Source organism: Eulemur rufifrons, chromosome 16 (assembly GCF_041146395.1).
Source record: "Eulemur rufifrons isolate Redbay chromosome 16, OSU_ERuf_1, whole genome shotgun sequence".
Taxonomy (NCBI): Eukaryota; Metazoa; Chordata; class Mammalia; order Primates; family Lemuridae; genus Eulemur; species Eulemur rufifrons.
In genome coordinates, this window is record NC_090998.1 from 93,257,008 (window position 1) to 93,274,173 (window position 17,166).

Genomic DNA, 17,166 nt, shown 5'->3' on the forward strand with positions numbered 1-17,166 from the left:
ATGAGGGTTTATATGGACAGACCTCTGGTCTTGGTTCTGTCACTGCTTCTCCGTGTCTTTGGGCAAATCACTAGGGATCTTGTGAGGTTTGGTCCAGACTCCAGCTGCTCTGGGAGGATTCCTCCAGCTCTGACACTCAGGGATCCAGTGTTTGTCCTGGGGAAGGAGGGCATCTCCTCTTAAGAGAGGGCCTAGTGCGGTTGTCTGGCATGAAGGGGAATGCACATGGACCTGGGGGAGGATGGGCTGACGTGCTAGGAGGTGGATGAGACATAAAGCAGAATAAAATGAGTCCTCAGAGTAGCAGATAGAAAACACCAAAGCAAAAACAGAGTGAGGAAAGTGGAACATTCCCCCAAAAGATAAGAAGAATGTTAGAAATAATCTATTTTGTAATTCTTCTGAGATCTTCAATGCTATAAAACAAACTTCTGGCTGTGGTAGCCTGAGTAATAGGAGCGTCATGCAGTGGAACGGGAACATGGGACCTGGGTATGAATCCTGCTTAGTCTCTGTGGACTTCTTGTCTCTCATCTTGAAAATGGGATTGATAATAGCTACTTTGTGGGATTGCTGGGAGGTTCTGTAATTTTATATGTATAGTGCAGTGCTGTATGCATAGTAGATGCCATTTATTTAGGACCTGCTATTAAAAAATAACTGGGCTGTAAGTGACTGAGAACCATTTATGTTTAATGTCCTGCCTTGTGGAAGACATTGGAAGCTATTTCAAGAAGACAATGATTTATTCTAATTTGGGGGTTTCCAGAGAAAGGGATCCCAGGATTTCATTACAATTTTTAGCAACCCCCAGGTGAGAGGAAATTCTTACATCCCATGGTAGTGATTTTAGATATGCCTACAAATTCTTTGGTACTCTGTCCTTTAAGAGGAGGAGGTTAATTCTTTCCTACTTGACTGTGGGCTGAACTTAGTGACTTATTTCTGAAGACAAGAATATGGCAGAAGTGATAGTGTGTAACTTTTCAGATTAGGTCTGAGCGGCAGTTTCCTCTTTGCGCTCTCTCGTGGCTCACTCATTCTGACAAAGCCAGCTGCCATGTCATGAGGACACTCAAGCATCCATATGCAGAGAGCTGTGTGGTGAGGAACTGAGGCCTCCTGCCGACCACGTGAAGAACCACCTTGGGAGCAGATTCCCTGGGTCCCAGTGTGTGCAACCTCAGCCGTGTGTACAGCCACGAGACCCTGAGCCACTCAGATTTCTCATCTTCAGACCTGTGTGAGGTCATAAATGTTACTGTTTTAGATGCCAAAGTTTGAGGTAATTTGCTATATAGCAATAAATCGTTAATACACCAAAATTCTCTATGCTCTGTATTAAACATATTCTGTAAACCACTTGAACAGTCTCTTAGTCGCTAAAATTCTTTAGACAATTGCTTATGGTCATAAAATGTCAGTATTAAAATACTCCTCACTATTTCTTCTCTGTGGAAGGTAATTCTTTTTTCTCACTTATTTTACATTTGTTTTATACCTTTGTTTGATATAGATATCTATATATTTCATGTTTGTTTAACAATGATTTATGTTGCTGTTAGTCTTTGCAAGTCATGTTAAATTCTTTCTGGAACAAAGTAAGATACAAAGACATTAAAAATTCTATTTTGGTCTTCTGGAGGTTTCATTTTCCAACCCATTAGTTACCTTCATGAAGTATCCCTAAGCCTATCCAGGCCCCACAAGTAAAGTGGAGAGCCAAGTGAGATGAGTTGTCATACTCTATACCTGTGCTGTTCATTAAGTAGCTACCAGTCAAATGTGGCTACTTAAATTTAAATTAATTGAAAATAAGTAAAATTAACAAATCAGTTCCTTAGTTGGATTAGCCATATTTTTAGTGCTTAGTGGCCACATGTGATTGTGACAGCACAGATACAGAACATTTCCATCAGGCAGAAAGTTCTGTTGGGTAGTGCTGCTCCGGAATTTATTGTTTTCTATAGGGAGGATTGTGTTCTGCCTCTTGAATATTCTTAAAATAATGTAACATCTGGATACTACCTTCTATAAATTCATCTCAAACTGATAGCTCATTGCTCCTCCATCTGATAAGCTTCTTGCATAAAGTGAGCATATCACATTCACTGGATCCCTAGCATCTATCATAGAGTTGAAAATAGTAGACACTTTCTTGTAGAATTGCTGCTGTTTGTATGGCTTATTATTCATTGTATTTGCTTGGTCTTTTTCTTACTCATATAGACAGTAACTTTTTATTTTTTTAGCTTTTCTCAGTATGGCTTATTTTTCCTCTTTAATCTGTGTGTAGTCAAAATTGGTTTTTTTTTGTTTACCTCAAGTTTTTGTACATCTTGTGTAATAGTGCAGTACACACTTCCCTCCATACCTCCAAACTCCTTTACTTTATAAGCTCTATTTTCGTTTTTTTATAAGGTATTTGTTATATTCTAACATACTGTATAATTTATTTATAGTGGTTTTTAGTTTATTCTCACTCTCCTGGAATGGAAGTCCTATGAGAACAGATATGTTTGGCTTTTTTGTAATTATCCTGTTTGGATAATGCTTCTTGAATTTGACGTTTTTGAGCAGTTTGAGAAATTGTCAGCTTCTGTTTCTTCAAATATTGCTTCTCTCCATTCTCTCCTTTCATTCTGGGACTCCAATTACACGTATGTTAAACCTTTCCCTATATTCATTGTCTCATAGACACTTTTCTGTATTTTCCATCCTTTTTTCTCTCCAAGCTTCTGGTTGAAAATTTTCTACTACCCTGCCTTCCAGTTTGCTATTCCCTCCTCTTCTTTGTCTAATCTGCTGTCATCTGTTGTGTTCTTAGTTTCAGGTATTTGCTTTTTGAGTTATTGTATTATAGAATTTCTGTTTGATTTTTTTTAGAAATAGATTTCCGTATCCTGTCGAAATTCATATTATCTTCTATGGTGAGCATATTAATTATAGTTATTTTGAAGAATGTACCTAATAACTCTTTCGTTAGTCAATTTTTGTCTTTTTATGTTTTGTCATTTGATCCTATCTTTTTTACTGAATGCTGAATATTGTGCATGGAAAATTGAGGCCATTGCCAGATATCTTCCCCTTGCAAAGTATTTACAAACTCAAAACCAAAATCAACCTAAAAAATTTATTTCTTTCAACAAATGGTGATGGAATAACTACATATTTAATTGGAGTAAGATGAACCTTGAGCCACACCTCACATGTATTTCCACATGGATTATAGACCTAAACGTAAAAGCTAAAATTATAAAGTGCTGAGAAGAAAACATGAGAGAATATCTTTGTGACCTTGGGTGTAGGCAAACGCTTGTTATCTAGAACACAGACAACACTAACCATGTAAGGAAAATAGTGACTTTATAAAATTAGACCATCAAAATGAAACACTTCTCATCAAAAGACACCATTAAGAAAATGAAATGGCAAGCCTCAGGCTTAGAGAAAGTATTTGCAATGAATGTATATATCTGACAAAGGTCTTGTTTCAGTATATATAAAGTACTCCTACAACTCAATTGAAAAATTGGGCAAAAAACTTCTGTGTTTCATAAAGAAAGATATATAAAGACCAATAAACATATGATAAAGTGCTCAGCATCATTAGTCACTAAGGAAATGCAGTTAAAACCACAATGAGATACTTTAGGAGGCGATTATCAAAAAAATGGAAAGAACAAGTACTGGCGGGGATGTGGACAAAGTGGAACCCCCATCCATTGCTGCTGGGAATGTAAAATGCTGTGGTCATTAGAGAGGTTTGGTGGTTCCTCCAAGAGCTAACAGAATATGCCCAAGGAATTACACTCTTAGGTATATACCCAAAGGAAACGAAAAAGGACAAATATTGTATGATTCCACTTTTATGAAGTACCTAGAGTAGACAAATTCATAGAGATGGAAAGTAGATTAGAGATTACTAGGGTTTGGGGAAAGGGGAGATGAGGAATTACTGCTTGATGGTTACGGAGTTTCTATTTCGGTATTTAAAAAGTTTTGGAAATAGTGGTGATAGTTGTACAACATTGTGGATGTAATTAAAGCCACTGAATTGTATACTTCACAGTGGTTAAAATGGCATGTTTTATGTTATATATACTTTCTGACAAAATAATGTAATATGTGAAAATCCATTTAGTTGTATACTTTAAATGGATGAACGGTATGCTATGGGACTGCCGTTACACTAATAACTCAAAAACCTATATGTCAATAGAGCTGTTATAAACAAAGCCATATAAGATACTTCAGCATACCCGTTAGAATGGCTAAAATTAAAATGACTGCGCCAAATTTTGGTGAGGTTGTGAAGCATACATTTATAATTAACCCCCCCCCCATATTATTGCTTTGTTTGGAATGGAGGAGAGGTGTTTAAAGTGTGAACTTTCTTCCCTAACTGCTCTTTTCATTTCATAATGAAATATCCTTTTATATGTCTTTTAACATACTTGATAGTTCTGTCTTGAGGGCAGGGGCTGTCTTCTCTATGGTGTCTTCTTAGCAGGGTGCCTGGCCCGTTTTGGGTACTTGGTGAATGTTGAACTGAATAGAGCAGTGAGGAACCAGTGGCTCCAATGAGGTCGTCACTTCTTTGTGCTGACAGAGAGCCACTCAATAATAGTTGTTACTCAGATTACGGAAAACCTATTAATTCAGTTTACCATGCTATTTGTTCATTTCATCACTCCACATATGATATGTGCCAAGCTCTGTGTTTAGTGTTGCACCTATAGCATATAGTTGATACAGTAAAATGAACTATATTTAGCTTACTTTGAACTGGTAACAGGACTAGCTCAAATGCTGTAATATTAAATTTGGAAATATAAATGTCTTATGCCTTCATACATATACTCCTGATTTTCCCTCAAGATCTAATTACAATTTCGCCTCCTATTAAAAGCCATTTCTGACCTCTCGGTGCCTCTGCCCCATGTTCCCTTGGCACTGTGTGCGCATCTCTTTCAAAGAATTTCACACAAAGTATTGCCTTCATTACCTGCCAGCCCACTAGCAGGAGAGCTTATTTATATGTGTGTTCCCAGTATCTGCTTTCAGACTAGCACATAATGAACACTCCATAGTGTTTTTATTTCCTTGAATATTTAATTTTCTTGAGTCATTAGCTATAAAGTGAGAGCATAGAAGAAAGACTAGGAGGGTATAGGAAACATCAAAAGACAGATGACTGATTTCAAAGGGTAAAAAAAAGACTTGGTATTGTTAATTGCTTGTATAAATATGTTGACTAACTTTCTTAAAGAAAGTGAATAGATTAAGCGCTTTAGAGGTCAACATACCGCAGAAGTAAAAAAATAAACCTATCCATCTGTGTATACACACACATGAGTTTTCCCCAAACATTACTGAGCCTCCAGCCAGCAAGCATCTTTGCACCAACAACACACCCAAAAACCCCAAAAACAAAAAACCCCACACGAGTCATCAGCTTAGCTAAGGATGCCATATGGTGTTTTGACTCAACCATGATTCAGCTCAACTTTGTTGAGAGAGAACATCAATTAAGTTACACTATAAAAAGAACTTTTTAGAGTGTGTTGGCAATTTCCTTTATTTTTACCTATGCCATGAGCTGGAATGCCACATGGAACCGTTTGGTAAGGTGTTCTGACTCAACTTCAAAATACAGAAGTGGTCAGTGTGAGCCACCTCTCACATTCAATTATCTTAAGTGCGTGAAGTAGACAGGAAAGAGTTTGAGCCAGCCAGTCAAAATAAATAAGGCTGGGATCGTGACCACCAGTATCCTCAGAGCAGAGTTTCTCAGCTCTTTCATTCTTCCAGTCTTTTGTAGTGGTCACTTGACCTGAGGGCTTGCACTGGACTGTGGGCAAGGACTCTCAAAAGCAAAGGAACCCTGGGACTATCACCAAGCTGAGCTGGGCTCTCTGGTGGCCACAAGCTTAGAGCGGTTATATTAGAATTAAAACGATGATTTGCAAGTGAGTGATACTCTCATTATAGCCATTAAAGAGTTTGTAGTGCTTAGAACAGTACCTGGCATATAACGGGCACAGTTTCAGTGTTAGCTGCAATCATTGTTATCATCATCATTGTCATCATATTATAAAGCCTTATTAAAAAACATGTAAGAAGACCTAAATGGTAAGATATACTATTACATTATAGGAAACCTCAATAACAGAGATATCAGTTCTTCCCAACTTGACCTGTGGATTCAATGCCGTTCAAAACAAAATCTCAACAGGGTTTTTGCTAGAAGTTCACGAGCTCATTTTCTGATTTATATGGGAAGCTCCTAGGTTTTCTCTTGTTCCCTGGACTCTCATTCTCCCAAGTCTTTACACGAATCCTTTCCTGATTCCCCAGCTCTTAAAACCTTCCCGTGTGCCTTCAGCAAAATTCCCTGGATTCTCGACTTCCCTGAACATTCCTTTCATCTTCCTAATCTAAGCGAATGTGGCTCACTTCTGAGGACATGCCTTTCCGGAAGTTCTTAGAAGTGGGGGGCTGTTTTCTCTCCTGCATTGTGTGTACTGCTGGCTCAGAGTGAAAGATGTTTTCCTGGATTGTCGTTGCCCTCCCAGACCTTTCCCCTCCATACACCCCTCCAGCTTTCACACTCGTGCCATCAGAGTGCCACCCATTTAATCACTTTTGCAGTTAAAAGAGATCTGTGGGTCATTCTACTACATTCTTTGAAGAGTTTAGCCCTAGTTCACTGTTAACTCTGTTACTTTTTCTGTCTTAAAGCTTGGTTATTTCGGTGTTTACATAGATTATCCTTTCATTACCCTGACCTCTGATTTCCTTGATGTTCTTTCCTTCAGTGAGCTTGACCCACACATTGCTGAACCTTCCGAGACCTTGATATTCGCTGTGGCTGCATTCCCTCCACAGTCTGAACTTCACGGGTCCCACTCTCTGCCTACCTGTTTTGTCCGTTCTTTAGGGCCCCTACTGCAGTAAGTCTTAAGCCCCACAGGACCTGTGGCCTGTTGATCCTGCTGTTGTCCCTTTGTCCTTCATTCCTCTACTTAATGTTCACTTTCCCTTAATCCAGCTTAGATCTGTGGATCAGTGATAAAAGCATTTCCTTGTGTACATCCTTCCTTGCCTCCTCTCTTCACTGGTTAAATACAACTTGCTGTTTCCTTTGTGCTGCACCAAGTGGCCGAACAAGGCTGGAGAAAAACGCACAGCCATGCCAGCTGGTCTCACTTTACACTGGTGATCACTGGCCTCGGTAGGCATTTTGAATCTGCTGCTCTCCTGGCCAGCTCTCTCATGCCTTTTACTCTTTTAAAGTTTCCATTGCCTCTCCCTCATCTTCACTCTCAGCTTTCTATTTTACTGAGAAAAGAACTAGAGGATAATTTCCAGGAACTCTCATCACCCTCTCTACCTGCCTCCTTGTATCTGTGCCCACGATGTCTTCCCTTCTCTTACTGTCTTGCTGTGAATGCTGGTTCCCCTCATGTCTCCACTAAATTCTCCCTTTCGTATGCATTTCTCCAGCAAACCCCCCCCCCTTTTCAAATCATCAGTTTTACCCTTTCTATTGGATTATTCTCATCAGTTTATAGATTTGCTTTAATCTAATTTCCATCCTAAGAAAAATCTCTCCTTCCATTTCCCTAAGCGATGATCCCAGAACTCTCTCCTCAGATCTCTTCTCTTTTCTATCTGTATCTACTGCCACGCTATTCTTTCAGTCTTGTGGCTTAACTGCCTTTCATTTGCTGTAGCATTTTTCTCTAGCTGGACTTTTCTCCTGGACTCTAGACTTAAATATTTATCTACCTACTCCACATTTCCACTTGCATTTCTGATAGGTATCTCAAATTTAACAAATTCCAAACCAAACTCCTAATCCTCTCATCCCCCAAACACCCTCATGGTAGTCTTCTCCATTTCTGCTAAAGATAAACCTGTCTTTCTATTTATTGTTGAGGCCAAAGTTCTGGAGTCATCCTTGACTCCTCTTTCTTACATACCCCTCATAACAATTCATCATCAAATCCTATTGGCTCTGTCTTTAGAGCATCTGATCTCAGCTTTCCACATCTGCTTCCACTCGGTTCTAAGGAGAGCCTCCTAACTGGTCTCCTGGTGTCTTGCCTCCCCCCCCCCCCCCCCCGCGATCAGCTCCTTACACAGCAGCCAAAGGGATCCTTTGAAAACGTAAGTAACATGATGTCCCCCCGCTGCTCAGAACCTGCCATGGCTTCACATCAGGATAAAAGCTGACGTCCTCCGTGGCCTGTGGTGCCTGTGCAGCATGGCCCCTCTTCCCTTTCTGACTCTAGTTCCTCTTCTGTTTGCTCACTGGGCTTCATCCAGGCCAGCCCTGACTTCCTGTGACATGCCACAACGCCTTTGCCTCCTGTCCTAACTCTTCTTGCAGGAAGGTGCGTAGTTGGCTCCCTCACCTTCGGTCTGTGCTCAATTACCACTTTTTAAATAAGGTTTTTAATAATGTGTTATGTGCAAACTCTCTACCTAAGACTATAAAGACATTCTCCATATATTTTCTTCTAAAGTTTTGTAGTTTTGTCTTCCATGTATTCCTAAATCCATTTGGAGTTACTTTTTGGGTGTGGTTATAAGTAAGGGTCCATTTCAGTTTTTTTCCATGTGGGTAACAGTCGTTACAGCACAGGCCATCCTTCTCTCCAGGTCTTCCGTGCCAGTACTGTCATTTATCAAGTTTCCACGTACGCATAGTTCTGTTCCTGGGCTCTCTATTCTAATGGTTTATTTCCTATCTCTGCCAATTTCACCTTTTCTTAGCTGCTTTCATTTAACATAATGTATTTGAGATTCTGTTTGTTCTGATGACAGATGAATTTTTAATGTGGTGAGGACAATAAGAGAAATCGTGTGTGTGTGTGTGTGTGTGTGTGTGTGTGTGTTTGAGACAGGGTCTTGCTCTGTCACCCAGGCTAGAGTGCAGTGGAGTCATAATAGCTCACAGCAACCTCAAACTCTTGGGCTCCAGTGATCCTCTTGCCTTAGCCTCCCAACCAGCTGGGACTGCAGGCATGTGCTGTCATGCCTGGCTTCTTTTTCTTTGTTTTTTTTTGTAGAAATGGGGGTCTTGCTCGTGCTCTGGCTGGTCTCAAACTCCTGGCCTCAAGCAATCATCCCGCCTCAGCCTCTCAAAGTGCTAGGATTACAGGCATGGGCCACCACGACTGGCATGTAATTTGTGGGGATGAACTGGGATGTTTGGGACCCTTTAAAGCAGGGGTTGCAAAACCATGGCCAAATCTGGCCCAGTCCCTATTTTCTTAAGGCCCATGAGTTAAGAATGGTTTTTATGTTTTTAAATGGTTGGGGAAATAATAAAACTTCGTGACACTTGAAAATTATATGAACTTTAAGTTTTGGTGTCCATAACTGAGTTTCATTGCAACCTAGCCATGTTCACTCCTTGAGGTGTTGGCCGTGGCTGCTTTTGTGCTGGAAGGGCCGAGTGGAGAGGTGGGGCTTCAAGCACTCTCTGGCCCTTTACAGAAAAAGTTTGTGATCCTGCAAAATGGATCGGTCTGGGTTGTCAGGAACAGCTTCAGAGTCCTGGGTGTGACAGAAGAGGGGAGAAGAGTGTAACAAAGTCAGAGATTTGAGTTCTGCACAGATCCCAAAATTTTGCCCCGGGCTGTTTGTGGCAGGAGATACAAATGTTTTTATTTTCTGTTTTTGTTCAATCCTGCCCAGTCAAATCAGCAAGATTTATGGTTTTAAATAACAACCAGTGATTGTTATTTTAATCTCTGAACTGGTGTATATTTTAATAGTTTTTCTCAGCGACAGTGGTTAAACTAAACTACCCATGCCAGTTTTTAATTAAATGTAAAGTATTAGAATAAATCTTTTAACAAGTATGAAAATCTTAGTTGTGGCATTACAATGACTAGCATGTAGTTTTCTTTTCCCACCTGATGAATTAATTGTAAAATGTGTGTACATATAGTATATTAGATCTATCTAACCTGTTACATATAATCACAGGTAGTTTTCTTTAATTTCACTCAAACAAGACTTGCCAAGATTAAACCCTCCAGATCTGTTCAAACTTGAAGGAAATGAAATTCTACCTTTTGTATAATTCAAAGGATTTTTTTTTTCTGTAATGTAACATTTCATTTATATATTGTCTTCAGGGTATGCATTCCTTTCTAATAGGAATGTCTAACAGTTGAATTTTAATTGTCCTTGTAAGTACTTTGTGCCTTCTGTGAATGAAGCAGCTAAGCTTTTTAAAGTCTTTGTGAATATATTTTGTTAGTTTGGTTAAAGCAGAAATGACAGCAGTTATTATTAATAACGTTTGTAATATTAGAGTGATTGACTGATCTTTACTAGCTATTTCGTTGTCGTTAATCATTACACATTTTTAGCTGCGTTGTCTTGACAGTGAACATAGATTTTTGCGGACAGAGCTCACTAGACCTGCTTTGGATCTGTAATGCCAAATAGTTTTCTTTCAAGGCTGCAGAGAAGGTAAAGATGTATAGAAGAGTTAAATGCTCTCGTAGAATGTACTGTTACTGAATAGAAGCTTCTTTGTCCTCATCTGATGAAAATTGTTAATGTATTGTGTAAAACTATGGGGAATAGAATCTATAGCTATTTATTATATGGCTCTAGAGGAAGAGTTTTTTCTTTTTTTATTGCTGCCTTTTATAGAGGGAAGCAGACATCTAAAACATGTTCTCTGCTGTCAAGAAATTTAAAATACAGTTAATTAGGTTACAACTCCATCCCGTCCCACAAGCTTAACCATTGTATCATTTAATGGGGAAGGAAAAATTAGATGTTTGTTAAATAACAGTCACCAGATATGTACATTATATCCACATCTTAAAATATGACCATTTTCCAAGAAAATATGACCATTTTCTGAGTCTAGGATATGTGGATTTCTTAATGGTAAGGGGAGAGTTGATCTGAGGCCTCAGCATTTCCCTTTTTTCAGTTGCTGCCTGAAAGAGCTGATTTCACTGCTCACAGGAGGCCTGGTGCCCAGCTCTGCGCACAGGCTCAGTAAGTGCTGGAGTTACATAGCAGGGCAGTGATGCAGACGAGGGCCACTCAAGAGTGTGCAAACAGTCTCATCGCTGTTTTAAACTTGAACACATTCAATTAGTGGCAGTCCTGGGCCCTAGAGATATAGAAAACAAAAATATAGTCTCTATTTTTCAAGGGACTTAGAGTCTAGCTGGAGAGATAAGATAAGGAAATATCATCTGATGTGGACAAGTTATTCTAGTCTTACGAACAGAGTTCCAGGGCAGCATAGAGATGGGAGCTAGTTTGCCTGGAGTAGTGGAGAAGCTTCACCAGGGCTGTGAATTTTCAAAAGGTTTGAAAGGAGGGAGACACAATATTCTCCCAGGCAGAGAATTGGGTGGGGATGGTATGGGAAGGGCATTCTAGAGGTGCTGGGTGTTTTCAGGAATCCATGGGGAGAGCAATGACAGTGATCACAATCCCAAATTATTTTCTCTTTATATGGCAAACGTGAATTACTGTGTGCCAGATGTAGATATTGCTATGATTACTCTTTAGTAGCTATTAATAGTTATTTGGATTTTTGTTGGCTTTAGCTCAGTTAAACGTTTTTCATTTGGTTCAAAGTATAAAGGCATGGTGCACATATGACAAATTAACATGTAACATTGGGAATTATTCATAAAATAGCTCATGAATGTACTGTTCTATGTTTGGAATATCAGTTTTCCAGTTTTCCTAGGAACATTGCTTTTCTTCCATCTTGTTTGGTCTGCACCATAGTTTGATTCCAAAGATTTCCAGGGCTGACCTGAGGGAAGACCACTCACAGTGGGAAGTGTGCCCATGTGAGGGGCAGGTGGCAGAGGACCAGGTGAAAGCACGTTTCGTGATCCACACTTGGAGTGGGCCGGCCAGGGCAGATACCAGCAAATCCCTTTACATGTGGTTTAGTTGATTAATTTATATTCTGCCTCTTTCCAAAACCAAATTTGAGGTGCCTTAAAAAAGAAATACAATTAAAAAAAAAAAAAAAGATAAGGGAGGAAATTAGGAAGAAGGGAACAGCCAGAGAGAAAAAAATAAGGATTCATGTTGTTGTTAAACATGGGTCATAAATTTGACTCCAGATTTATTAAAGGCCCAGACAGAGAGGAAAACATAATGTGATTTCTGTTATCTATCCATAAGATAAGAAACACTCCACTTGGTGTCCAAGGACTCACGGTACTGAAGCTCAGGGAGGGAAAGGGGACGTCCATGGAGTGTCTCCGCAGCACCCGAGCGGCTCAGTCCCGGTAGGGCTGAGTCAACACGCAGCTCCCTGCTGGTCGGGCTTACTCCAAGGATGGAGGGCAGGAGGCTGTGACTCCACAGTCCCCTATGAGACTGGAGAAAATTGTGAGAGCAGAAGGAGAAAATTCATATGGGTCAGAATCATCTGTGAGAATCTCTTAAATTGTCCAACGTGGCAATTTTTCTTCTAACATTAAAACAGATTGCTATTTCTTCATGGGATTTATGGAATGAGGAATTTGGCTTGCATTTAGATGCCATGTTGCACAAAAAACTTATCTTCAGAGCTCTGGAATGATAGCCAGTGCAGGCAGTGCTCCTGGCATGAGAGGCATGTGGAGACAGAGATGCCCACAGGCGGCAGCCGCAGGTTTATCTTTCTCCCCAGGCGCACATTCTTGGTGGAAGAGCTGGCACACTTGACATTCTTCCTCCCTGCCTCCCTCCCTCTCATCTGTGTAGTTGAATATATAGAAGTTTGGTTCGAGTGTTGCGGCTTCACGGTATCTAGAGAGTGGGTCGTGTCCTTGTCCTCTAGCAGTCCTTTGTAAATATTGTTCCTCGTATTGAACTTAGGTACATAGTGGGTGGCAGAGGACCAGGTTATAGTCTGTCTAGAACATGAGGTACAGGTATTCTGTTCTGATTAAGGGCAGATCCACATGCATGAACAGTCACTGAAACTGGGATTTGGGTTGTCACGGGGAGCCGAAGTACTTGGGCCAGAGGGCTTCAGTTCGCATTGTGGCTCTGCCAGTGATGAGCTGAGTGATGCAGGAGAGTTACTTAACCTTGTCTCTAACTCACTCACCTGATATGTAGAATGGAGAGGCCAGCGTTGGCTTCATGAGGTTATTGAAGAGATTAAATGAGATAACACGCGAAAAGGGACACAAACAGTGCCTGGCACATACTAAGTAGTGCTCAATATATGTAGCTCTTTTATTTTGTGCTGTAAATTGAGCTGGAACAGACAAGGCTAGCCTACCTCCCCACAAAAGTAGGTAAAAGCAATTTTCTGAATAGGACATTTGGAAATCCGATTCTTTTTTCCTGGTCTGTAACAATTTTATCCTCTTTCAGAGAAACAGCACCCAGGACTATCTTCCAAAGAGTCCTGGATATCTTAAAGAAATCGTCTCTTACTGTTGAGCTGGCCTGCAGAGATCCATCCCAAGTGGAGAATCTGGCTTCCAGTCTGCAGTTAATAACGGAATGCTTCCGGTGTCTCCGAAACGCGTGTATAGAGTGTTCTGCAAACCAAAATTCAATCAGGTAGTATTCCTTGTAGTTACACACATACCTTTGATTGTATTTCCTTGTATATGTGCATGCTGGCTCTTTCATACCGGTTTATCTATTAGAAATTGTTTGTCATTGTAGTGTCACCTGCTGTTACTGCAAGATTGTCCTTTACATCCACAGGGGAGAAGTCCTCTGCAGGTCTTACCAGTGGAATCTCTTAGACCATACGTAATGGTACAACCTGGAGTAGAGTCTGTTTAACATTAGGGATTCCTTAGATTTCTTATTTGTATTTATAACATGTTTTGAGGTATTTGGTTCTGTATAGTGAGTTGCCCAGTGCTGTTCTTTGCTTTTACATGTTACTCTCTCCTCCCAGAATTGAGCATCTTTCCTCTTGGATTTTATGGAATCTGCTTTTTATTAAAAATTTTTGCTTGAAATGAAGTCAGAAGCCACAAACAGGATGCTCACCTTTCTTTCCTGGACTTAAATGTAGACAGACAGAGCCTCCAGGCCTCCCTGTCACTGCTGTGATGGGTGAAGTTGGGTTGATGCAGAAGCCACTGGAGGGACTCCCTTTGCCTAGACGCTGTTATACCTGAGGCTTTGATATGATTAATGAGATTTTTAAGATCAAAGGAGAGGGAGGAAAAAGCTAAAGTCCTTTAACCTCAATGCTAAACCAAACCTGCCATCCATTTGCAGATAAATGGATAGAAAAAATAATCTTGATAATAGTCAACATTTTAAAACATAACTAGTTATATGCTAGAAGCCTTAGGCCAGAGGCTTTTTTCCTTTGTCCTTTTCCAGGCTGTGAGGTGCTGTAGTGTGGGGGAAAGGAGAGCCTCAGAACAGACTGTTGACTGTGGCTGCGAATCGCTGGCCTAGGGGGGAGGGAGTGAGCATTTGATGAGCCTGCCCTCAGCACCGGTGCTTTGGCCCAGGTGCTTTACTTGAAGTATCTTGTTTAATCCTTAGAATAAACCCAAGAAATAGTGTGGTACTATTTTTCCATTTTTACAAAAGAGGAAACTGTGACTCGGAGAGGTTAAATAATTTGTCCAAAAGTCGCTCACTGAGTAAGTGAGAGAGCCTGGGAACATTCTTTCCGACCCTAAACATCTGACCCTAAAGCTGGGGCACCCCTGACTGTCCTGAGCCCTGTTTACTGGCCCTGTTGCAGACAACTGCTCCATCCCTTATGCAGCCATGTGACCTAGGACAACTGAACATGCAAACTATAAAAATTCAGACATTGCAAAGATAAATACTATGGCAAATAAAATTTCGGTGGTCTTTTGTCAGGGCTATCAAAGCAAGGGGTGTGCTGTGTGTGGTAATGATTGTGTTTTTATTGCATGCAACTTAGGGTTGGGCTGAAATGAAAATGAACAGTTAAGGCTGTTAGTTTATCTGCCTCTTACCTTCTACGATTATATTATTATTTACTGTTGGTTTTCAAAGGGAAATTCCAACCACTTAGGGCAACAGCATCCAGAAAAGAATTTTTTAGTCAGAAATACAACAAAGATTGTAGTAAGGACTTTGTGGCCAGCCTTTCTGAGCCAGTCAAGATTTGGATTACAACCAATACATACTTTTCTGGTGTTTTTTTTTAAATTTATTAAAGAGTTATTCAAAAGGTGTGATGCTATTAAGGCCTAAATCTTGTTACATCTTTTGTCCGAATGTTGCACTTTGCGTGGACTGGAATTGTTTTTGCCATGGATATATGGAATGAGGTATAATACAGCAAAGCAAGCAATCTGAGTCTTATGAAATGTCAGGAAGTGCCTAAAGAAAACTGTTCAAAGCAGTTAGCTCTGCATGTAAATGTGACCCCCATTGCAGGAGTTGCTATACTTTTTCTGTAAAGAGTCAGATAATAGTTTAGACTTTGTGAACTCTTGTTAGATTTCTCAACTCTCCCATTATAGTGCGAAAGCAGCCCTAGACAGTGTGTGAATGAACAAACGAACCTGGCTGGGTTCCACTAAAACTTCATTTATGAACATCGAGATTTGAATTTCATAAAGTTTTCACATGTCATAAAATTGTATTCTTCTTTTGTTTTTTTCTTTAACCATTTAAAAAAGTGAAAATCATTCTTAGCACAGTGGGCATATAGAAGCAGGCAGCAGGCCCATTGGCCTGGTTTATGTGGAAGCAAGAGCAGGAAGAGAGGTGGGATGGCCTCTTCTTTTCTGGGGGGCAGGTACTGAGCCCCTCTTCTCACCTGTCTCATGGGGGGGGGGCGGAGAAGGAGCAGTGCTCTCTGGGCACCTGGCCCAAGGGAAGGGAGAGACACCTGGCCGTGTGCACGCCAAACCTGGGCATTTGGAAACTCCTTCCAGTAAAACTGGGCCTCAACACAGGGTGCTGGGATTTGATCCATTCAGATCAGGTTCTTATTCTTTTTTTTTTTTTTCCTCTATACTCCCTGTCTCCACTTCTCCTTGTTTTTAAACTCACTTCGATCAATCTTTTAACTTAACACATCATCAAAATGGCTCCTGTTAGTATCACCAGTGACCTCTGAGTTGCCAAATCCTGTGGTCACTGTGGAGTGCTCATTTTACCAAAACTAACAGCAGCATTTTATGTGGTTGATAATTCCTTCCTGGAAGGACGTCCCCTCAATACTCTTGGTTCTCCTCCTGCCTCTCTGGGCTACTCTTTCTCAGTTTCCTTTGCTGGGTTTTCATCTACACATCTTCTAAATGTTAACATGACACAGGCCCCAGTCTTTGGACCCCCTCTTTATCTACCTTTTTTTCCTAGAAGGTTTCATCCATTTTTGTGGCTAAAAATATTAGGTACAGGCTGCATATTCCTAAATGTTATCTTAGCCCTGACTTTTGCCCTGAATTCCAGAATTGTATGTCATATAGCCAGCACTCTACTCAGACTTGACATTTGATCTGTTTTGTTCTCTGCTGTATCCCCAGAATCTCAAATGGTGCCTGGCACTGAATATGTGTTCAATAAATAAGTGTGGGATGAGTAAACTGTATTCCTCATGCTCAGTAGCATAACCTAGAGGAAATCATTCAACCTTTTCTAGGGGAGATTTCAGTTCCCTTGTTGCTCACAGGAGAAGGGAGCTAGCTAGCCTCAAAATACACATTAATTCAAAAAATACTTAATGCAACCTGTCATGGGCCTGGGACTGGGTAGGTGTTTCCATTACAATAAGGGAGCACAGTCCCTGGTCTCAAGTAGTTTGTTGCCCAGTGGGATAAGTAGCCGGATGGGAAATTACTGTGGGAGGACTTCCAGAGGAAGGTGATGGATAGGGGACAGCTGGGTGGAGGAGGGAGTGGGGGGCCTGTTCCCGGCTTCCCACCTGTGAGCCCTGTGGAGGCAGGGGCGTGTTTAACTTGCCTGTTTTCTCCCCAGATTTAGCTGCAGACTCTTAATTACATTGTCATCTTACCTGCTTACAGGTGCATTTCCTGAAGGGAGGGGCGGTGTAGGGGTGGAGGGTTGGGGAAGAGAATGTGTTCAATCCAGCTTTAAAACTGTAGGCCCTTTGTTAGAATCCATCTACTTCATACAGCGACCTGCACACTCCTTGACGCTGTTCCCAGGCGCCAGTGGTGCACATCACAT

The 17,166-nt window shown here is 40.7% G+C and overlaps 1 protein-coding gene across 1 annotated transcript in view; it reads left to right on the plus strand.

Moving 5' to 3' along the window:
- Nucleotides 1–17,166, plus strand: part of ATXN10 (ataxin 10) — a 143,899-nt gene that overhangs the window by 2,482 nt on the left and 124,251 nt on the right. Inside the window, exon 2 of the mRNA XM_069489523.1 lies at nucleotides 13,387–13,578. Coding sequence (XP_069345624.1) covers nucleotides 13,387–13,578 — 192 coding nt within the window. The remainder of the gene's footprint in view (nucleotides 1–13,386; nucleotides 13,579–17,166) is intronic.